This window comes from Netta rufina (genome assembly GCF_964035555.1).
Source record: "Netta rufina genome assembly, chromosome: 8".
NCBI classification, from domain to species: domain Eukaryota; kingdom Metazoa; phylum Chordata; class Aves; order Anseriformes; family Anatidae; genus Netta; species Netta rufina.
Genome location: NC_140131.1, coordinates 3914145 through 3938552, shown reverse-complemented (window position 1 = coordinate 3938552; position 24408 = coordinate 3914145). Strand labels below are relative to the sequence as shown.

The 24408-nt window shown below is 42.6% G+C and overlaps 1 protein-coding gene across 1 annotated transcript in view; it reads left to right on the top strand.

The window, feature by feature from the left end:
• The first annotated feature begins 8303 nt into the window (after nt 1-8303).
• Nucleotides 8304-24408, top strand: part of FGGY (FGGY carbohydrate kinase domain containing) — a 138078-nt gene continuing 121973 nt past the window's right edge. Inside the window, exons 1-3 of the mRNA XM_084291001.1 lie at nt 8304-8327; nt 20592-20804; nt 22620-22731. Of these exons, the coding sequence (XP_084147127.1) occupies nt 20604-20804; nt 22620-22731 (313 nt within the window). The 5' untranslated portion in view covers nt 8304-8327; nt 20592-20603. The remainder of the gene's footprint in view (nt 8328-20591; nt 20805-22619; nt 22732-24408) is intronic.

Below are 24408 nucleotides of genomic sequence, written 5' to 3'. Positions count from 1 at the left end.
AAAAGGTATGGACAGTTTAGCATTGAATTATCCTCCTTCCAGATTGATAGGAAGGTGGGATATTTATGCCTCTTTCTGCCAGCAATCATTTTCCAGTTTTGAATGTGTATCAGGATGGATTAATGAGCTCGTATAGAGGTGCTCTGACCCCTGGCCACCCTCCCAAAATGCTGTCACCACCTTGGGGGGATCTGTACAGGCCCCTGCGCTCTCAGCAGCGTGCCCATCGCGCTGGCGCTGTGCCCCACACGTGGGCTTGCTTCCCAGCTTCTCACCCTGTGGCCAAGGGAAACGCATCCCATGAGATAATTATCTGCCATCCTAATTCCTTAGTCCTGTGTCTCCCAAGATGTTCGTTTCAGCACACCAGGTGACGACGGGAAGGAGACACGGATTAAAACATCCCGTGGATTAAAACATCCCGTGGTATTTCCACGATTGCGACATGCGGTAGGTGAGGAGGCTGGTGCGGCGTCGATCACGCTCATAAACAACGATCCTGGCGATTCTTCGGGAGGGTGGAGTTACACAAGCAGCCTCGTCCTCCTGCTTTTGAAAACAATCAGACATCAAATAGCCTAAAAATAAGACTAGAGCTACAATTTATTTCCTTCCTCAGATGTTTATCTCGCTTCATCGCAACACTTCATTGCTGTGGCTGGCAGAAATGGCAAGAACGTACAGTACTTCTGATTTTTGTTCTGCCTTGCTTTTTATTTCACTTTCAGTTTTTCAGACAGGTCAATGATTTGAAAAGTTGATTAAAGCTCTGACGGTTATATCATTGCTTCAGAAAGAAAACCTGTAAAATCCAAAGGTTATCCACGGTGATGTAGCACTGTGATTTTTAAAGAATCCTTAAAGCTGTTTCCCTCTGTTGCTTGTGCTTTGCCCTGGAAGGAGCTCTGAATAGCAACTGTCTTGTGTGCCAAAAACTTTTTTAACTTCTGTACAAAGATTTTAGAATTAGAATAGTTCAGTTGGAAGGGACCTGCAAAGATCATCAAGTCCAACGGCCTGACCACTTCGGGGCTGACCACACGTTAAAGCACTTTAATAACAGCATCACACAAATGCCTCCTGAACACCACTTGTCAGGTTATGTTAAGAATGAGAATGAGAAATTTAAAGGGTACCTTTGATGGCTCTGTTATGTCATCTTTTTCTTACTCCAGCTTGAGTAATTTTTCTGAAGTTTTGGTTCTGATATGGTTTCAAAACTGTTGATTTTCCCAGGAAGCCTTAAGCAAGAATCTGGGCATCTGCCTCACTATTTTGGCAGCTCAAACAATTGCAGAGAGAATGCAGTCGTCTCCCCCAGTCCCCTGACAGCATCCCATTTCCAGCGTTTGCAGCCCCCCTGTCACGGTGCCCGGTACACGCAGGACTGACAGGAACTGCTGGGGAAACTCCTGTTTTCTGGGCCGTGACCTATGAAGCTGCATGATTTCAGGGAAGAGCAGGTTAGCCCCCAGAGGAGGGAAGTGTTCCAGCTCTTTTTCACTGATTCTGCACAGAAGTCAGAAGTTTTCAACGTCAGTGAGAGCGTCAGTGTGTGCATTCTGATTTCTGTGTCAGGCAAAGCACAAATCCGAAGCACTATGACAAGCGTGAGATCAATCACGCCCCAAATATTTGAAGTCACATGAAATGTTGGAGAATTAACATTTTATATCTTTTTCTAGAGTTCTGAGTGGTGTAGACGCTCTGTTACCATATATTAGAAGCTCAGGCAATGCATTAAGTTTAGAAAATAGATTTTTGTAGCAAAAATGAAGCAGAATTAACAAGATCCCCAAATGTCTTTCTACTCACAGCTGCCTCTAATTGTTTCATTACTTTTTTTTTTTTTTTTTTTTTTTTTGTATTGGTTTCGATGTGACTACCTACTGACAAGGAATCTGTAAGAAAAGAAGAAAAAGCAAGAAATTCTGACACCCAAGAAGTGCAGTATAAATCCTATGACATTTTCTACTATGTGAATGTCCCTAGATCCCAGACTAAAACATCCCCCCAGCTGAATCTCTCACAGACTTTCCTTATTCCAGAAACTTGGCCTGAGTTAGGAGGAAACCCATCACTGTCCCTTAGAAGTTGAATTGCATCAGTGTGGGCAAGATGTGGGGCAAAATTCTTTAATGGTGTAATTCCATGAAAATCAGAAATACTGCACCAGGGCTGAATCTGCCCTTTGGTATAAAATTATTTCCCTGGGGGCAACACTTTTGGAATCAGTATCATGTTTTAATTATAAACAGACAATTTGTTTTGGGTTGTGTACAGAGCATGAAAATGTAACTGCATAGGAACTAGCTACATATATGGGGATTTTATTCCTGTTTCTAGTGCTCTTTAGTTTATTTGTGTATGATTTGCAGGTGGCTAAATGACCCTGCAAACTTCTTTTTATGTATTTGAATGAGCCCCTGTTGAATTTCAGATTTTAAAAGATGACAGCACTGGCTTTAGATTGTCATTTGTACATTTTGCAATGAGTTTAGGAGAAAGGCAGCATATTGTTTATAATCTGGGAAGTACAGGTTCCAGTTAACGGCCTTATCCTTGGAGAGCAGACAATGATGTTTTTTACAAATGAGCAGATGCTGATGGTACTTTGACTTCCATGGTTGTGTTCACGAGCGTCTGAATTCAAAGGGCAGAACAGGATCTGCCTTTTGTAGAAAGTCCCAGCCACGGAAGCAGACAAGACGTGCTGCTCGGAGGGTTAGAGCCTTTTTCTGCCCCTCTCCATGCTGCCTGGATTTTGGCATCGCTGCATGATAGATCACCTCTGTAAGGAACGACTTCACATAAACTAATTCAAAAGTCTTGAGAGGACGTTGCAGAAAAATATTTAACCTCTGCTAGTTGCTTTTCATGAGATGTACGGTATTGTGAAATGTAAGGAGCTCAACTGATTCTCGCAGCTCGGCTTGTGAAATTCGTTTCCAGCTCAACACATTGTGGTTTCACGATTTTGCACATCTGGATCTTGCCATGGGGTTAGGAGGGAAGACGGCTCCGACGAAGCAGCCTCCCAGCCAGAGCAGGGCCGTACGTCGGCTCCTGGGCAGCAAGGGGTCGGTCGGGGGCTGGCCCCAAATTCCAACCTGCCTGCCCTCACCTGCTGGCTGGCTTCTGTCCCACGAGGCACAGGCTGCACAGTTGTAGCTGGCCCTGCCATCAGTGGTCTTAGGAAATACTTGGCTATAAATGCTAATGATAAAGTCATCTTTCTGATATTTAAGGAGTGTAAAGGGATGTGCAGAAGTTCTATGTGTGCACAGACCTGGGAGCAAAGAGGACATTTTCACGTGCTGGCACCATGAGTGGTTACAGCAACAAATGTGTGCAAAGACTGTTGAGCATCCCCTCTGTCACACTGCAGCAGTGGGCTTCCTTTCTGGCTGAGCATTTGGAAAGGGAGCTTCTCTTTGCCTAATATGTGGCGATCTGGCAGTCTTCCCAGAGGGGAGCCAGTTGATGAAAACATGACTTAAAAGCCAGAATTATCAGCATTCACACCGCAGAAGGAGAGTTTACGAAAGTGGCATGTGCATTTTCCCTTTGTGCATCCCTAAACAAGCAAGAAAGTCATCCCATCTTCCCATCAGGACCACACGGTATCACAGAGCCCCACTTACTCTTATGGCATTGGCAGTACGGTTCCAAAAGAAAAATCCCCGCGCTCCCTGGAATGCCTGACTGTTGGGTACCAGAGTCCGAAAACATCCTGCCTGCAGTCAGCGTTAGGAAAACAGAGCAGCACCGACTCAAGTGCCAAGCAGTTTTTTGGAAGGCTGGCTCCCTCGAGAATAAAGGATGTTGGTAGCCAGCCAGGAGGGCAGGCAGGAACCGGCCCTAGACAAGACACTGGAATTTTGGTGGAGCGTGAAATCTTGTATGCTTGTTTATATCGGCTTCTGACTTTTGTATTAAAAGGTGAGCTACCCAAAACTTAAGCAAATGAGTCACAGATTGATGAAATCTGAATTATTTTGCTAGTTATATTTAGAGCTGTGTAAAGCAGGGATTTTCCTTTTTGGCTGCTCTAGTGTCTAAGGGTAACTTAACATCTCTGTTAAAACCAGAAAAAGTCCCCCAAAGGAAATTTCCTTTTTTTCCTATTATACACTCTTCAGAGTTTAGGTTTCCACTCAAAAATCCCTTATCATTACATATGATTGAGCTGCTTTTTACTTCCCTGTTTCCCTGTGTGAATGAACAGTCCCGACATGATAGTTCAGTAAGCATTTCATCCCAAGGATTTCCCAGCTTTGGTTTCCTACACCAGTATTATCCTGCTTTAAATGAGATTGAAAACTACTTTAGGTGCTTGTTAAAACCGCCGAAGCAAGCACATGCTACATGATCCTTTATAAATCTTTCCTTCCCTTCAATTGTTATGTTAATCAATACCTAAGTAAGCAGAATTTTTGAATGCTCAAATATCCAGTTCTTTTACAGCTCTGCTGCTATGAGTAAAACAATTTGCTTATCTGCTTGTTTTGTTTTGCTAAATGCATTGGTTGTAGATGAGGATTTCTGCAGAGACATTCCTGAAAACACTATATGTAAGTGCGAAAATTGAAAAAGAGAAAGTAATTATATATATAGCTGGATTTTATATTTTTTCCTTTTTGACATAAATTTAGAAAGATTTACAAGATAACAGATAGATCTGCTTGGGGCTTTATTTCCAGTGTAGCAAAGCAACTCTGTAGCCAGCATGGTACTCCCTTTAAGGTCCCTCCTCCTCTAAAAAAACTTGGGTAATGTGAACTTGTCTTAGCAGTGCTGTCTATGCCATCTTTGACCTCAGTGACGGATATGGGATGAGGATACATCCCACCAATCTCTCTTTCATCTGTGCTGAAATTTGGCACTGAACCGGCCAAAGAACTTTTATTTTCTTGTGGCGTTAGTTTCAGTTATCAACACGTACCCACGCTTTCTGATTTGGGGCCCAAAAGAAACTCCCAAACCAGTTCCTGTTCATCCTCTGGGGTGCACTCAGTTGGACTGAAAGATTGTGGCTGGAACACTTGAGAATTCTGAATCATTCGGAAATGCCAACGTTTTTCCCACTTATTTTTGCAAAAGATTTTGTTGACTTCAAAACTAGTCTAGCGTTAGCATTTCCAGCACGGCTTTGGTGGGCAATTCAGTAAGGCTTTCTGCGTACAGTTTTCTCCTGGGACATCTCACTTGCGCACGTGTGCTCCTGACATGACAGGTTGCACTAATACTCTCCAGCAGGCTGGGATCCTGGGCCAAATCCTGCATTCGGGGAGGCAGAGAGATGTTTTTGTGTTGATCCCAATGGAGTGGGACTGGATCTTTATTTCCTTGACAAGGCTGGAAAACGTTCGTTCTGTATCTTTCCCCTTCACACACATATTTTCTTTTCTTTGTAGAGTAAGTCATTTGTCTTTATCTCACCATTCACCTCCCTCTTTGATTGCAGTTAATGGAATTGTCACCTTTATGTACTCATGTGCCATTTCTCAACCTGTCTGGACTTTGGCCTCCAAAGGTTACCACTGCTAGTGAAGTAATATGATTAAGTGAGTCTTTTCAGACAGATTTATGCAAGATTTCTTCTCCAGCAAGTGTCACATCTAGTCTAGTTCTGTAAAAGAGAATATTTCAAAGATGCCAACTGTCATCTATAAACACTAAATTGTTCTGCAATGCTGGTTGAGAGGACTGCAGGCCATATCAGAGCAAGGCTGATTTACGCTACCTGAAGCTGTAGCTTGAAATACGGGCTTTGGGTAATCACGAAAAAAAGAACATTCCTGTCTCACAGAAAGCACATTTAAAAGGGAATTTTCATTAGTTACTCTCAAATGAAAAGGTAAAAGGATACATTTTAAGTGACTCCGTCCAAAATCTGGGAAGATTGTATAAAGCAGTAATAACTGAAGCAAAACTACAATGGTCTTGTGCTTCACTTAAGGTACGTAAACCCACATCACATTTTCAGGTTTACACATAGATTTTGAAGTTGTAGGAGATACTCTGCACACATAACTACTCTTCCTGCATTTGATATGAAACAAAAATTAATCATCATTATTCTGCACTAATATAACACCTCTTAACCCTTAGCTTTCGGAATATTTCAAAGGAGTAATGGATTAAGTCTCATATGGTCATGGGGGTGTTTGATTCTTTCATTTAAAAAATAGCATTTCCAGGACTGATTTTTGGTGAGTGGAGGTCCTGTAACTGTTCTTGAAAATATTTTCATTTGTCACCCCACTTGGAATGAAACCATGCGAGGGCAAGAGAAGTGTAATGAAAGTAGAAATGTATTAAGGGAATGTTATGTATTTCAAAAATATATATATTTTATTTTTTTTCCCCCATATATATTTTTTCCCTATAAATTGGAGATGAAAAAGACCTGGATAAACTGAGATACTAGTGTGATATAGATGTAAAAAAGGCAGTGTTGATCCCTGTCTGTAACTAAAAGCGTGCATAGGAAATTATTATTGCCACTGTGCAAGTCACTAGCAAGACATCACTTTGAACATTATACGTGATGTTGGGCTGTGATCACTCATGTTTAGAAAATACAAATTTTGACTGAAACAAGTGCAGAGAAAGATTATTAGGTAGTCCAAACCTTGCTGCTATGAAAGAAAATGTAAATGGTTAATATGTAACTTTGCAAAACAAGGGCTAAGAAGGGATTTAAGCGGTGTGTATAAATACACTGTAGGAGGAGAACAAGTGTTATTTATATTAAAAGAAAGTGTCAGCCAGCTATGAATACACAGAAATCACAAAAATTATTTTTAATGAACAGAGGAATGGGATTCTGGAACAAAACAGTAAAGAAAGAAGATAGTTGGGGGGTGAAGAGCCAGAACTATAAACTGGAGCTCAGTGCGTTTATGGAAGAGTTTACAGGATTTGACTGTCAGGGATGGTAGAGGAACCCTTGTGTCCTTTTCCCTGGTTTCATTTTACTGCTTCTCAGTTGCACAAAACATTTTGGTATATCCACAGTCACAGCACTTCGTTTTGGATCACTGAACTAACGTGAAACAGCTTGTGTCCATGCACTTTATACTTTCTCTGCGTGGCCCACTCCCCCAGTCAGACCAGTCCTTGCTGCTGCTAATTTTTCCCAAGGGCCAGGTCCCGCATGCTGGGACTAGTCTGACTCAGCCCGTGATGTGCACAGCTCAGGACAGAGACATTTGCATCCCGCTACAGGAGGTGCAGACCTCCCAGGGCGCGAAGCAGAGCATGAGAGCACAAAGTCCCACGGTGCAGTGAGCTGACTCGGAGTTACAGCCAGGAGGGTGGTATTTGTTTTTAAACAATCTATTCAAAAGCAAAACATTTGGACTAACACAAGGAAGCGATGAATATTGCAGTTTGGGTCTAATGTCCTTGCCCTCCCTGCCTAGATGCAAGGTATCCCCAACGGAAAGTCAATTTTCACAAAGGTTCCAGTTTTGTAAAGTGCTGCTTTCTGTCAGAAATCATTCCGACAGAAAATTACTAACTGGTACTAATACAAAGTGACTAGCGAAGGGTTCAAAATGATTCAGTGGCCAAGCTGGAATGAGAACCCACAGCCCCTGACTGCTAACCCTGAGCTCTGACCACGAGACAACACTCATCTTTCCCTGAGCAAGGTTGCTCTCGCAGTATTTCTGCCTGGGCCAAAGTGGGAAAATTCTGGAAACGTTTCAAAAGAGATTTTTGTTCAAAGATTTCCTGACGTGGAAGATGAGGAGGGTATGTGGAGAAACCCTTGGTGGCCCCCTGGGGCCTCTTCAGATGGGCTTCGACACGGCAGCGTGAAGGTTTCCATCCACTCTCCTGAGGTGGGTGATGGAGGAAGGTGTCAGGGCCTGATCCTGTCCCCCATTTTGTGCAAACCTCACATAAACTCAGGGTTTATTCCTCACATCTGGGATTTTTAAAAAACTTTTTAGGTAAAACTCTCAAACGGAGTAACCCAGTGCAGAAAGTCTGGCTCGCACCTCGCCGTCCTGCTTTATCTGTTTTACAAGTGATTATGTATTTACGGTCAAGTTGGGGAATGCTCATTTCAGGCATAACCTTCGGTTTGCTTCCTCGTGTTTATTCTTCCCCTGGCTCTCAGCACAGCTGCTAAAGCGAAACCCTCCAGCACCCTCCTATACGTCTCTGCAGTCCTGTAGGGCACTGGGGCTGCAGCTGAGATCCAGCAAATCCCCTTTAACAAACCAACGAGAGCCAAACCCCTCCCCTGCTGGTGCTTTATTCGCTTGGAAAGAAAAGAGAAGCACGGCTTCCTTTCCGAGGCAGGAGCGCTGGTACGGGCCGAATTCCTCACAGGGCATGGGCGGCCTCGCACACGCCGGAGCTTCGTGAAATGGCCGGGGCCGAGCTCGGCGCTGGGGCCCCCGCACGAAGCAGCCGCGGCCCCCGAAGCCGAGCGGGGGTGGCCGGGGCCGCCGCCCCTTCCCTGCCCGCCCTGCCCGGGGCCGGGGGCTGCGGGGGCTGCGGGGCGGCCCCTGCCCGGCAGCGGGCGGCGGTCGGGGCCCGGCCCTGCGGGGCCGAGCCGGGCGCGGTGCCCCTGCCCCTGCCCGCCCCCGGGGCGGCGGCCATTAATGGTCGGGGCCCGGCCTCTCTGGAGAGCCGCGGGTTGTTTATTTTATTTTATTTTTTTTTTTTAATTTTCTTTCAAGCTGGGGCCGCCCTGCGGCTTGTGGCACGGGAGCTCCCTTCGCTGCGCCCCCGGCCCGCGTTGGCTGATCATTTAAAGCGTGCTATAACGCAGTTTTATATAACGTTTGTGGGGTTATTGCGTACCTATGGGGGCGTTATAGGATTTACGTGCTGGTCTCCCTGCCCGGTTTCCCCAGCTCTGCTTTTCCTGACGTTTCTCAGAAGCACAGCGTGTATATAAAACCTAAATTAATGAGAATTGGCCTGCCCCTCGCAGCCCCTCGGTGCTGACAGGCTGTGGCAGGATTGGGGTGCCAAACACAGGGCGAGGAGGCACCGGAGGGCTCTTGGGGCCCTCATGTCGCCTCCCATCAGTTCTCCTTTCACAGCCCTGCAGCAGGAGGCACCATTTTCTGTGCCACCAGCCCCTCGCTCCTTCACCTGCTTCAGATGGCAGTGCCCAAGTGACCTGGCGTAGGCACATGGGACACGTGCATCACTCGGTGCTTGCTTAATCCTCCAGATCCCAGGGAGTTCTCCTTAAATGTTTCTTGCCCTTAATGAAGGTGGTGGTTTCTAGGATTGTGTTCCCACTACCCCATTGCCACCACCAGCGTCCTGTTGCTGCTCGCTTCCCCTTCTGCCTCGTTTCTCCTCTCGCAGCTCTGCTTTCTCACACCTTTGCAGGGCCGGCTCCTTTGTGTCACCTCTCTGGACACTTGTCCCGGTATTCTCGTAAAGCTGGGGGGCTGGCAGGGCGCCCACCCCAGTAACCTGATGGAGTTTACTCGTGCTGCGTGCCTCACGAGTGACGTGCCCGGCACCAGCCAGGAACCGGTGACCTTGCGGATTCTCTCTTGAGGTGCCTGTGATTTGACAGATAGTTTAATAAATTTAGCAACAGTGCTTCTTCTCTGGAGAACACTTAAGAAACAAGTGTCAGGGAAGGAGAGGAGAGGGCTCTCTTTCCTCAGAGGAGCTGGGAAAGTAGTAAACACACGTTACGCGGAGGTGGTCTTCTCGTTTTTCATCCTCATGTATTCCCTTATCCTCGAAGACCGTCTGCTTAATTTATTGAAATTAACTTGTTTCTAAATGTATTGAAATACAGTACTGAAATGTACTGTAATTTGAAGTGTCTTAAATATTAATAACCCACTTTTCTACATGATTCTGTGCTGGGATATGGCAAAAAAGTTGTCTTTTTTTTTTTTTTTTGCTCTCAGAAGGGGTGACGGGAATAGGAGGATGGAAGCGGAAAGCAGGGGGGATTGGATTCTTGAAGGTTCAGCTGTTCCCAGCTGTAAGAATTGGGGTAGAAACTAATTTATAGTGTCAGGAGAGACTAAATAAACTAGGATTAGGCTGGAAAGTTTTTGTGTGTATTCTTAGCAACTTTTTTTGCTCTGTTGTGTGTTTCCTACAGGGATACACATAAATTATCTAAAAATGTTAATTCTTTTGAATCATCCAAAATAAGTGTTCTCATACATTTTGTTTCTTTTCATTTCCTCAGTAAGTCTGTCTTCTGTCTTCCCATAATCTCTCATTTAAGCCTTCTTTTGTTTCTGTTAGAGGCAGCTGTGCTACCTGAGAACCAGTAGGTTTGCAGGAGAGGATCAGAATAGCTCTCCTCTGGTCCTGGTTTGTATCTTGTGTTTTTCTAATCACCCATGTTGAAATTTTTCCTTTGTACTGGAATAGTGAAGTTTCTGGTATGCAAAACCAACACTAGTGGCACAGTCTCAGTAGAAATGTGTTTCAGAGTTTCATTTTCAGAGGGAAATCTCTGCCTAGCATTGTCTATGTTTTGGCTCTTGTTAATGCCTTCAGATCGGTGTCTTGAGCTTCCTACTGTTTGCCCTATGCATTTCCACTTGTGAAAGAAAAAGTACTGAGACCGTTCATAAAATAAAATTTGAAAATGTGTGACCCTCAGCTGTTTGAGGTAAGCAGGTTTACAAGCTGGTGGCTTCTGGGATGTTTTGAGAAAGTCACCAAAGGAAACTTACAGAGAAGGTTTGGCCTTATACCCATTTAGGCGTGTCTTTGTGGGAGTTTGAAATTATGGGACTGATAGGATCATTAAGAAAGCAGATTTTGCATTTATAAAAAGAAAACAAAAACACCCTCACTCCCCCAAAACTCTGTATGTGGGAAGAAGGAAGATAAGTCACTATTTTGAGATGAACAGATGTGATTCTTTAGAAAGAAAGAAAAAAAAAAAGGTTGTAGATGTGTTACCCTTGTATGGCAGATGTATCTAGATATCTGATTTATGTGCAGAATTTGTTTCTTTTAGCCTAGCCTCATTTGCTTGTAAGTGGTTGTGACAGGAACTTCAAGGCTAGTAATTTTAGTATTGTAGACCAAATAAATGTTTAATTTTAAAATGACAGATTACGTAGGGTTGTCAGTCCATGCTCTTCCCATGCAAGAGTGAACAAATACTGTAGAGTAGACTCAGGATTCAGCTTACAGACATGTTTGCTTCTGGGCTGAGCATCTTGATAGAAGTGGTTTACAGCATGTCGTTAAAAATTGATTTCACTATTGCATCTACTACTGGCCTAAGTGTTCCAGTATCTGCCAGGAGTAATTATAGACAGTTGGTTCAGATGTTGCTTAAATGTGTAAGCCTTGATGGGAAAGGCAGTGGATTTCAGCCAAAATGCTAATTTTGATGTTTTGTCATTTCATAACGCTATGAACTCGGAACAAATTATTTTTGTACTGATCTACCGATACGTAATCGCGTGGATAGGGCCAAGTTCATCCTTGATGTAGCGCTGGGCACTACAAATGTGATTAAAGCTCGAGTATCAGCACTAACCTCAAGCTGACTAACTCGATATCTGCAGTAGCAATAATGGCTTCTGCAGGATTCCAGGTAAGCTTATGTACCCAGCTCTGAAGCTCCTGATACCAAGGCTGGTTTGCTCCATTAATGCAGTTTAAACCTCGTGTGTGTGTGGTTAGATGAGCTGTTCATGCCTTTCAAATTGCATTATATTCTGTACTATATTTTAAATTTTAAGCATTTTTTTTTTCTCGTATTAACATTATTATGCTAGGGGTGCATTTCCTACTTAATTTTTTCTCTATGTTTCTGTTTTAACATAGAAGAGAATAAAAAATACAAACATTATAGTACAGGAATGTGCCTCTTTTACAGCCAATGAACTGACCCTGTTTTACCTGTCCAGAGAGGGTTAGGTTAGAGTGACAGATAGATATGAATAGAAAGAAGAAGATAAGAATAGAAAGATCTTCCTTCACATTACGTTGAAAAGGATCAACCACTGGGATCGATCAGTTGTTGTGGAGCCCCGTACCTCTTCTCAGTTAGTCATGAAGCTGTTACAGCTACAATTTATGTAATAATCAGATTGTATTTTTTTCCCCTCACAGTCAGTGTAAAGAAGGATGGCTTCTTTCAGAGCTTCGAGCATTGTGCTGTGTCATCTGGGACACGCTGGATTGCCAGATCATTAGAGCAGCCTTTAGGGGCGCATGCAAGTGCAGCGTCAAGGAGAGGATGGATCTAAATAGGTTGGTGTGTGTGTATTGTATCCATTAATGTTTTCAGAGTGTGGAGGAGAAAGGGTGCAGCAGTGTACTCTCTTAATTCCTTAGGTTTTCCTGCGTGGGAATTGTGTCTTGGTGTAGAGTGATCAACATTTCCTCTGCTTGACAAGATGTAGATCATGGCAAGCGTTCAAAATCCTGCAGACTTGAGAGTGCACCTGCAACATTTGCAAGTATCAGGAGTCTAATCCTGAACTACTGATGTGGGTGGCAGTTTTGCCACTGACTCCAGTGGTTTCAGGATCACACGCGGCTTTGGAAGTGGTGGTCCCGTCAAAGCAGAACCAAGATATCCCCGGAGAGAACTGAAGCTGTTGGATTTCCCCAGCAGCTTGTGCCTGCAGTCCTTGTCTCCATTTTCTGTGTTCCTGTGGCCCTTTGCTCAGCCTTCCCTTTCTCTGAGAGCTCCTGCCTGCAGCTGTTTCCTGCTGTGCTGGTGTTAGGCAGTGGAGCAGAGAGGGAGCCGAACTCGCCTTTTATGTGAGATGTATTTGCAGGCTCGGGAAGAAATGGAGCAGCCCAGTTTTATACTGTCAGGTTGGAAAGTCTTACTGAGGGAGAACCAGTCTGTGTTTGGCCTCACAGAGCGCCTCTGACTGTGTGTTCTCCTGATGGTTGCAGCAGAGAGCCTCTCGGGGTGCACTGCAGCTGTGTGATGCCTCGCTCCCCCTTCAGAGAAAACCAGGGAGAGGCTTCGGTCTTCTCCAAGCACACAGCTGGGAGGAGCTCCTGGATTCCTCTGTTTGACACTCTGTGAGGGCCAACGCGCTGGGCATTGCCTGCAGGTGGAAATCCCTGACCTTTCAGAGGTGCCTCCATGCCCCCGAGCAGCACCTCTCTGCTCCTCTCAGTGACCACCAACACGTTATTTGTCTTCGGTGAGCATATGTGAGCAGTACCTCGGCGTGCCCAAAGCTGCCTGGGGCTCGTTAGGTGCTATTTATTAGCTATTACAATCATCTTGTGGTACTTACTGACACATCCGTGACCAAGCCATCTGGTCAGAGAGCAGAAATACGTATTTTGGTGGATCTGACCACCTTACACCTGGGTTTCGCTCATCACCCATGGTCTGTAGATAGCAGCAAGCCTTTTGGGGGCAATTCGGGGTGCTGATGGTGTCGTGGCTGCATTGAGCAGGTAGATATGAAATGACTGCCTTGTGTAACTCAGGAAGTTGGGCACATCAAACAAAGCCAGCAGGTTTCTGAACTGGCTTGCTCCGAACATCTGAAAGGACATTTTCTAGCGTTGTTGACACGGAGCTTTATAACTCATTACCACGGTATTCTGCAGTTGCAAGAGCTTCCCGGGATTCCAAAAGAGCACAAATAAATTTATAGAGGAAAAAGCCTTCAAGGTCTGTTAATCCTCAAGATAAAATTTCTGGCTCGGCCAGCGCCTCTACTGCAGATAGCTGGAGGCTGAGAGGTTGTCCTGGGGGAAGGATCAGCGTACAAGAAGGGCAGGCGTGTGCTTTTCTTGTGGCTTCTGCTCCTTGCGGCGGGATGCTGCTCTGGTCGGGCCTTTCAGCCGACCCCTGCAGCCGTGTGCTGCTGTAATCAGGGCTCAGAAAATGCTGTTGCTCTCACTTGATTAGTGGTAGGGACTGTATCTTCCAGCCTGAGTTCGAGAGAGGGGCTGGGAGGAGAGCACAGTTCTCTATTTTAGCACCAATCTGTAACAGAGCAGATTCTAGAGAAAAACAACAACTCTGTTGTGCACTAATGAGCTTGGTATTTGTTGACAGTGGTCATGCTGACATCGTTCTGCTGTTCACGAGAGATCTACGTAGGCAGAAGAAACTGAAAATAAACAAATTTTGGATCTCATTTCTTAGAACGGTTTGCTTAGTCATTTTTACTTCCCTGTCCGTGTTACTTTTTTGTTGTTTCAAGTGACTTGGTTTGATGTTGTGTGTTTCCAGCTGGAAATCAGTTACACCAGGACGGAGCAGGATGCGTTGTGCCTTTTGTCAGAGGAGGTGGAAGTAGTTTGGCCTGAAAGTATTTAAAATACAAACGGTGAAATTAAAGGGCAGAAGGTGGTGATGAAGTAATGGTTTTGTCCTGAACACAGAGGGGAAAAAAATAGGAGAGACATTACAACAGATTAGTACGTAGTGAATTATTTATACAGGACAAAAAAGGAGGTACTAGAAAGTAGTAGAATATTTTCAGTCCTGTGATAGGATTTATTGAGGTGATGTTACAGTGTTGGGGTAGGGGGGCGATTGGGAAGGTTTGGAGGAACAATCTGGGTATGATGGGACCAGGTGCTGGGGCCGTGATTTTAGGCCTTTTCCCACTATGTTCATCTGTTTCTTCTTTTTTACGATATGAGGCAGCCTCACAGAATTTACCACAGAATGGATATTTGATGGAGAATGTTTGTTTTTTAAGGAAGAAGACGGCGATGAGCAGACTTTCTGCAGCTTGCTTTTCCTTGATTGCAGTTCTGTTGTTGCTAGCACAGCGCTCACATTCCAAAGTCTCGGAGATCTCCTGCATGTCGGTGTTTCTGTTTGGGGAGGAGCAAGGGGAGGGGAGGTGTGCTTTTATTCATTGTTTTTGTTTTGTTTGCTGGTGGATGGCTGAAAAATAAGTGTTTGTGGGTAGTTATAGCCCAGTCCCTTGGGCGTTTTAGGGTATTATTCTGTATTAGTACTGGCCTTCAACACAGCAGGAGAATTCCCCGTGTGCACCCACTCTCCCACAGATATGCACCTTCTTTGTTCACATTGAAACAGGAATTAAAGATCCTGGAAGAGGAAAAGGAGCTCACTCTCTTCAAGAAAAGATTGCCAGTCTTCTACCAGCAGTTCTGGTAGTTTACTGGAACCCTAGAAAGGCAACAAAATGCTGAATTTCCTATATAATGTCAAAAATGCTTCTTTCATTTTATCTTCTTTCTACAACTGACAAACAACTTTTTTTTTTTTTTTTTTTTTTTTTAAGTATTTACATCTTTTCACACTAAGATTATGAAGCCTAATTTGAGCCTGTTAATCTTTTCCCAGTAATCCACAGAAAAGCACAGCTGCACTACTAAAAACATACTGTTTATCCATGATCTCTGGGTCTGGGCAGCCTGCAGCGTTCCAAAAGATCAAAGTTTAAAGCAGACGTGCCAGTCCTTCCTAATTCCTTGTGTTTAATCTCATGATAGCCCAAAAGCTATCCTTGCAGCTGGTAAATACTTCTGCTGAGCTTCAGCCGGCGTGCTTGTGAGCGTGCAGCCTTCTTGTCCTGTAGCTTTTAACAGAAAGGTATGTCCTGGCAATTTGATAACCATGAAATAAGGTAGGACAAACTGGATTTAGCAGTTGTAATGAAGCAGTCACTGGTTATTTAGTCATTCCTTTTAAATTAAAGTAAACAATGTTAAGGATTTTCTTTTTTTTTATACATACAAAAAGAAATATTTTTGCAAATGAGCTTCACCCCTTAGTTTTTTTCATTGCCTATGTGGGAAAACTAGCACATTTGTTTAAGGATAAACTGGGAAGTCTGTGGTTTCCAGCGTGCACATTTTGGATAATATTTATACAGACTATTATTTAATGGGTCATATAAATATTTATCGTATGCTGCAGGCCTTTGATCATAAATGCCTGTTTGAAAAGCCATTCTGTCCCTGCTGTGATTTGCAAAGAAAGAGACCATTGCTTTTCTAGTGCTTGGAGGCAGTTTTGGCTTCTTGTCCTGGCTTAGCGGTTGTTGTCATGGCCTATAACATGGTTAAGCTGGAGATGTCTTTTTAAATCTCTTTTTTTCCCTCTCTCCTTCTCTTTCTGTTTGCAAGTTCAAATAATAACTTGTCCACATGACGGCCTAATTCTGCACTAGACAGCCAAAGCTCTGTTGAAGTTTCAGGGGCCTTTTTTCTTGCTTGCTCTGCCTCAGATCCCTCACTGCTCTGTCGCAGTGTAGAGAGGCATCATCTGTTCGTGTTGTGTCTGGCGAAGGAGCTGTCATAGACCAGATGCCTGTTTAACTGAGAAAGTGGGGGAAAAAAAGTGTGTAAAGGGTAGTGGTGTAATCACCACACATTCCACCACCTGGTAAGTCCATAAATATCATCGTATCATCCATAAATCAAGTATTTTGTTAGGAATACTGTGCTCGAGGAGTTGATCTGTCTGACTGGGCCTTTAGGACTTTTGATTTCTTCTGGTTCGCTGTTCTTATGATTATACTGACTGCAGGATGTGCATGCTAAGAATCCGACAGACACAAAATGCAAACCAAGGTTTTATTGCACAACAGAATTTTATATGCATGTGGTAATAGATGCTGGTATCCAGATTCCAAACCAGCAAGTTTGTGCTGGGACCTTCTCCTAGCTCTCCGCTCCTTTGCTTCATTTCTGATTTGGAGCCTCCTATTGTGCCAAAGGAATATTCTGTAAACAAAATTGAATGAGAACATTCCTCTTTGAATTCCCCATAAAGTACTTTAGCTAAAGATTTTCAGCCAGCCTCACCCCTGAGTTCTTAGGTTCTCAATTCATAGCTTGAGGCAGAGTCCCTGGCTGGTGACACTTTTGACCTAGAGATGACGGTGCTTTTTGTGGGCCTGCTTGACAAGTAGGTGAAATACCAAGGGGCTGGTATTCCAGAAAAACCCTTGGCATCAAATGATGTTTCTGCAAACAGATCGGATCCTAATTTAGAGACACTGTACTTTGAGCTGCTTCAGTAACTGAGTGCTTGCTGTGCCTGAAAAAAAAGCTTAATGTTTACTTTTAGCCTTTTTCTATGAGTTATAGAAGTATTGCTTTGTAAATCTAGCTGACTTTTACTCAGAGAAAAAGCAATTCCAGTAGGTTTGTGGTACTTCTTGTTTGAAGTCTGTCACTTAACAATTCTCGTTCGTTGTCCATTAATTTACAGAAATAAAATAGTGTATGTGCATAGAGTGATATGTGCTGCTTGAGCATTGAAACAAACTCCCTCACACATGCGCATCCTGGCTGCTTAGTAAGGAAAAAAGAAAAGTAAACATTACATGGGCTGATTGAGTTCCAGGTTTCAAATGTTTGTGGGAAGAATCCAATGCAAAGCCGTAATTTTAAGTGCTGAGTAGGAGGTACTATGAGCTTAATTCTCTAACATCTGTTAAATTTGTTCTCGAAGTAGCAAAACACATTAATAAGCTAAAATCAAGGCTGCCATACAGGGAAGAGAAATGAAAATCTGGAGTAATCCTATGTGTGTGAGAAGGAGGCAGGATGTAAAGCATTCCTTTTGCTGTTGGTGTTCTGTGAAAAGTAAGAAAGATAAATTTGCCTATGTCAAAAAAAAAAAAAAAAAAAAAAAGAAAGAAATCTTTGCAACTTGTGGTTTATTCTCTTCTTTTTATGAGTCAGCAGTTAAAGGCAGTGCCAAACTAGGGAAAAAACAGGGAAATTCATGAGATAGTAGCAGGACCAGCTTTGTGCAATTTCTTCCTAACAGTAAGATTTCTTGCAAGCAGCTAGCAGCATCTGCAGCCAGCCCTTTAGGCTTTGAGGAGATTGAGTGCAAAATGAAGAAGTGACCATCATCTGTTGAGCAGAATGTCTTAAAACTCCTTTTACAGCCAAGGGCTAAGAGGAAAAGGCAGAGTGCTGTAAGTATCCCCAGCTGACAGATGCAGTATTAATCACTGATATTGGGAGAATTGTCCTCTCCGTGACAGAGGCATTAGCTTTTGTTAGTCTGACCAGGTCACAGAGCCAGGGCCAAGAAAATAAAGTGAGCTTTCTTGCCAATATTCCTAGGTGTTAGACTCATGGCACACCATTATTTTTAGCCGATTGCTCATCGCTTGAGCAGATGACCTTGCTTTAGCAAGATTAGCGTGTGTTGCACCTTCTGGGCAGGATCAGAAGGCTGAGAGTGCTTAGTGTTCCCATCAGTGCTGCCCTATACTTTCTAGCTTTGATTTTTTTCTAGTTTCTGGTATTATTAAAAACTAACACCGTGTACAAATTCCTCTAGCCACCCTTCCATGCGCCTACCTCAGTGCACACAGAAAGCTGTGTGATAGCTGCTTTGGACTGGACTGGACTGCCAAGGAGCTTTAGTGGGGGACCAGAGCTCCCTCGTGCCAGTGCTGTCCAAAGGACAAAAAAAAATAAATGGTCCTGGGCCCACAGTGATGGCAGTCAGAGCATGAAATGACAGGTTTAGGCAGCACAAAGAGATAGTATGGGACAGATTGTGACTGCAGAACTCACAGACTAAACAGATTTCCAAGAACCACTTAAGGGGACAGGATGGAGGGAAGCTGGCTGGATGAGTAGATTTTGTTAGCCAAGGCCATTGGCTTATGCTGTTTTAACTGCAATTGAAACGTTGTCCTAATTCAGCTGTTATGCTGCTTAAATATTATGCAGGATGGTGCATGGGTTGTGAGTTTTCTGAGGCAGGGGAAAGCCTTTTTTACCTTTATTTTTCTTCTTTATTTCACCTCTAACCCTCAGTGATAACAGATTTGTAGTAGCCATCAACAGCAGTGCTTAGAAGCCAGCCATAGATGTGAACAGCCACTTGGGTTGTTCCAGCCCTGTGTTCAAACTGACACCAAGGATAGAGCTTGACCTGTACTGAAGATAATTCATAGGAAAATAGAGATTTGGTTTCCCGTTTTGTAGGAGTAAAGCAAGTAAAAAGCATTGCTTCCAAAATGGAGTATAATTTACATGGCTATACAATCAGCTGTTACTGTGTAAAGGTAGAAAGAGGGCTTTCAGAGTTCTGGGTTTCAGTGCTTGCTATTGCATTTGGGGTATAATTTGGCACTGAAGTTAGTTATTTCCAAAAACCATGCACAGGATTAATTTGAAATGCGAATATCCTGTTGTTCTACTAAGCAATATTTCTCCAATCTTTCTGCCTCTGCCCACGTTCCTAAACAACCCATCTTCCACACACAGATGTAATCCGGGTCACTTCTTTGGGTAGATGGACTGTTTTTTTTACAGAGCCCTTTCGGTGCTCTCTAAATGGATTCATCAAAGGATAATTGATCCTTTCATTTTCTGGAAGTCAGAGACTAAGTGTCAGCTGAGTTCTGCATGTTTCAGCGGCTTGATAGGAGATTCATGTAAGCACTTGTCTGACCTATGAAATACGTTGTATCAGCTCTTAATTAGCATTTTCCCAGCTTGATTAGATGTAAATGTTAACTATTAATTAAGGACAAACTGAGAAATTAAGTACAGTGCATTTGTCACTATATAAAATGTCATCTATTTAAGCATAATACAGTGAAGCAAGCAACTTGTTATGAATAATTAAACTGATTAACTTGAACTCACTTTGTTCTTGTAGGTTGTGAGAGAGCAGGCACAGATTTCCAGGGATACTCCTGTAACTCAACAAAATAATTTCAGCAAATTATTCTCTGAATGTCTAAAATGGTGTGGAGTCACGGTGGATAGATCTTAAAAACCTAAGCAGTTAATTTCTCCTTTTTTTTTCTTTCTTTTGAGCCATACAAAGGAAAAAAAAAAAAAAGTAGGTGATATGTCACTTAGTTATTTTAATTATCAACACGACACCACTTTTGGGGGGAGGAGGAAACCGTTTTCAGATTCTGCAGAATTCAGCCTGACTCACTGTCATGTTTGTTGGCTCTATGGGAGGCACCAGCTCCTGGCTCCTCATTCCTCTTCAGTTTGGGGTTCAGTGCAGCCAGGCACACAACCCTTTTTCCCTTTATTTTTTTATTTTTATTTATTTATTTATTTATTTTACCAGTTCAGGGGTATAATTTGTTTGCATCAAAGCAATGACATGTCCCTGGTGTTACTTCCAGTCTTGTCCACAAGTGAATCCAACTGACAAGTTATTAGCAGCTTCCCCATCTGCCAGAATTCAGGAAAACCCAGGAATCTCTGGATTGAACTTCCCCTTCTGTGTAAGGCACCAGCTCCTGATGAGTGTTGAGTTTGAATCCATACCTTTTCCTTTGCTTACTGTCTCCTTCTTTCTTCTTCCCTTTATGTAGAGATGGTACTGTGTGGCCACTGCTCAATTCCTTGATTGTGTAAGTGCATGAATTTTATCATAGCACTTGTGTTCTTACAAGTGAATTTACATTTTCCTTTTCGGGAACTTCTACACCATGCAACATATCTGCAAACATTTGAGATAAAACAGTACACATAGTGCAAGACTTGAAAACTCAAAGTAATTTAAAAATGTCTCATGAAGATTGGCTGAAAAAGATACCAAACAAAGCACTTGTACAGCATCTCTCCTGTCCTGTTCAGTACATAGTCATTTTATCTGTTTTCAAACACTTTTTTGTGTGTTTCTTTTTTCCTCACAGGTTTTATTAAAAATGCACAGCAAGAAGCAAACTTCAGTAAAATACTACGTTGGAATTGATGTTGGAACAGCAAGCGTTCGTGCGGCTTTGGTGGACGAGTTTGGGACAGTGGTGGCGCATGCGGAGCAGCCAATCCAAATCTGGGAACCCCAGCCAGACCACTACGAGCAATCCTCTGCTGACATTTGGGCTGCCTGTTGCACAGTCACCAAGGTATCTGAAGAAAAAGAAAGTGAAGGAGATCTGTGTTGTAGGCAGCACTTCAAGTTATGAGAGTTCGAAGTCTTCCAGTCACTGGCCTTTAACATCCAATCCTGTAGGTGCTGCGTTACTGTTTAACTTGTAACCACCTTTAGGCATTAAAGGCACTTTTAGGGTATGGCTCTTGTAGCCTCACATCCCTTATGTAGGTGAGGAGCTGAAAGCCAGGGTGATACAGTTAAAAAGAGGATGAAAGCTCTTCCTTTGTGCTGTTAGCTCTGAGGAAGGATGTACCCACTGCCTTCAGGATTCACATCAGGGTTTTTTTGATTCACTGGTGATATGTTCTAGCCACAAGACAATTCTTTAGAGGACACAAGGTTGCTCAGAACCTGATGATGCATACATTTAGAGGCACACACTGTCTTGCACTGGAGTCACAAGCTCCTTTATTTATTGTAGAGAAGTTGCAGTTGGGTTTGTGGATGGCGCTCTGAGGGAGACCGTCTATCACATGTGATGCCTGTCCAGTGTTATAAAGCCAAAATAAATTATATGTGTTTGTGGATGGCATTCAGCATAAAAACAGACTGAAATAAACCTTACTATACAGGAAAATCTCCTTGGACCCTCTGATCCAAGCCTGTATGTGCTGGTGGTAAAAGTAAATTACTGACCTTGTTTTGTAGCGTACATGTGAGCCATTTTATGGCTCTTAATAAAGCCCCAGCCTGCTCCATGATCTAAGGTTGTTTTTTTAAATATTCATGATATGCTTGGTAATTTGCAGATGGACAGTTCACCCATTCTCTTGGTATTGATCAGCCTTTTCAAACATTAATGAGCTTGGCTCGGCAGAAATGCCCTGAGATGAAGGAGACGAGGTGAGGGGAAGGGAAGGGAAAGAGCAGTGTGACAGGAGTCATGGGGAAGGGAAGGGCAGATGGATGTTAGAGCAGAGCAAGTCTTTTATTCTGCTTATTTGATTTTTCTCATCGTGAATTGCTTTGTTCTTGCTCTTAAATACAATCTATGGAATTAAGCAATGAAATACGGTCTCTGGAACTATAGCTTTACAGAGCCAGTAAGACACTGGCACTGCAGCAAGTCTAGTGTCATTATAGTACTAATTAAGGTAATGATATTTTTATTGTTGCTGAGAAGTGGCAATTTATTACTGTGTTACATTTTAGGTGTCTTGCAACCTCACTTGGCACTTGATCCATTTGGGTGTTGTACTTTCTTTTTTTCCCAGTGCTGCTGGAAGCCGTGAAGTTCAGATCTTTTAGGGTGGTGATTTTTTGGGGAATATTTTCCAAAAAGAATGCTATCCAAACTCTTAATAGCAGAGTTTTTGAAAAGGAGTGCATTAGGTTTTAACCAACTTGACAGAAATTTATTTTTGGAGCCCTTCCCCATTGTAGGGCAAAAAGCTGTGGCACAGTATTACCAGAGCAGTTCTAGAAGATGATTCACTTTACAGGTGGTAACTGAGTGAAGTAACTGATGGAAGTGCTTAGCCCTAACGCTCTGTCCAGGTTTCACATGGAGCTTAACTCAGAACTCTTATAAAAGAGATAAAATTAGCAGTTCTAATTTTCTGCTAGTTTTATTTTCTGACATTGTTGTGCTTCCTGCTTTCATCCAGGGCTGTGGCTAGTAAGATTTTAAAGCTATTAAAGAGCTTTTAATGGAGCTTAATCTCTAAATTTTTGGAGTTTGAGCTTGTAATTTAAACTTTAACTCGCTTTCTGTGGTCATCGGTTCACATGGTACTCTCATGTGTATGGATATATTTGTATATAAGTGTGTTTTATATATTTGCAGAAAGTTGTCTGTGGCATAGATGCCAGCCGGATTCGAGGGGTTGGCTTTGATGCTACATGTTCCCTTGTTGTTGTGGATAAGCAGTTCCAACCTTTGGCAGTCAACTCTGAAGGTAGGACTCCAGCACAGAAGTTGGTGTTAGCAGCAATGCAATTGAACTTGGTTTCATCCAAAGACAGGGTCATGGGGTTGAATCTTGAAGGCAGAATGTCTTTTCTATTAAAAGACTTTTTTCTGTTTTTACTCCTTTAATTCTACTGCAAAATTTAATTTCAGATGATAATTACTTTCTATTTAGCTAAATGTTTGGCATTCTAAGATTTAATTCATTCATGTTGGCTCAGAGAGACTGCCCCTTAGAGAAATCTCTGCTCTTTTTTTATTTTCTACAAGTTTGTTCCCCTTCAGATTTTACTAATCATGGCTTTTATTGTGTTTGTAAATGCCCATCCACACTGGCTAAAGGAATGGTAAAAATGCAGCGTTCATATAGTCTAGCTGCTAATTCTGTCTAGGAGTTGCAGGCAAGAGATTCACCTTGCAAATTTTATTACACTGGTGTTCTGTCTTTGTCTAGGACAGTGCTAAACCTCAGAAATAGTCTGGTATCTTTTTCTAAAATAAGTATTTTTTTATTAATTTTTTAAGTAGATATTTTGAAAGACTTAAGAAAAATTTGTTTTTTTTGTTTGTTTTTGCAGAATCCTATTTAAGATAAGGTGTGTGCTAAATCAGTACATACATAGCCATAATCACAGTTCTGTTGATGTTCACTTTCTATCTCAGATATATTTGTCATCTCCTCCTATCTTTCTCAAAAAAAGCAATACAAATCAAAAAAAAAAAAAAAAAAAAAAAAAAAAAAGGCAGCATTGACCCCAAAATGTCCTTTGCTAAATTTAAGCAAGATTATTTATTTTTCAGTTTGAGAGTTTTTGACAATCTGTTCAATGTGTAATGATGTCTGGGGCTATTTTGGTCTGTTGAGTCAAATTCAGTTCTTGTTTTTTATTCTCTGATACACAAGACAAGAACTTTGACTTCACACAATGTTGTTAAATAAAAAGACAGGAATGGACAGAATACTGTCACACTGCGCGTGCACTGGTCTGATTTCAAGCAGTCTCGCAGATCTAAGTTGAATTTCAATCCATGTTAGGAATATTGGTGTGCCTCATAGAGCTGGCTTGTCTTGGAGTATGTTTTCAAGATGAAATATGCATGAGTGGCTGTGTCATGAAGTTGAGTGTGCAGTGTGCTCAGCATGAGAGTAATGTGAAGTGTCACTTGGATTACTGTTCCACCTGTCTAGCATGGCCTTTGCAGGTTAATTTAAATAAAATGTTTCTTGCTTCTTGTTGATATGTGTGACACAGACTCGCCAAATGCTTTTGCCTTTCACATCCAAAATAAAATTATTGCAGCAAATTACCCCCATGAAAGTACTTCTGAAAGGATTTAGGGTAGTTTTCTCATGACAATAGAAGAGGAAAAAGAATCTTTGTCACTCTGGCTGACTGGTTAATTTCAATTTATAATTTAATTGGTCAGATTTTGTCAGATTTTTAATTCTCAGTCACCAGAATGCTTCTTTATGCTTTTAAATATATATGCGCTCTGCAAAAAAAGTGGCTTTGGATGAAACACACTCTACAAGAGCATAGCTTCTCCAAGTTGTTGGGTGCTAACAAGCCTGACTGGTTTCACCCAGCATTCTCAGTGCTCAGCATGTCTTAAAATTGGGCAGAGTTTTATCTTTAGACACCTACTGTCAATTGTTTAAGCAAGT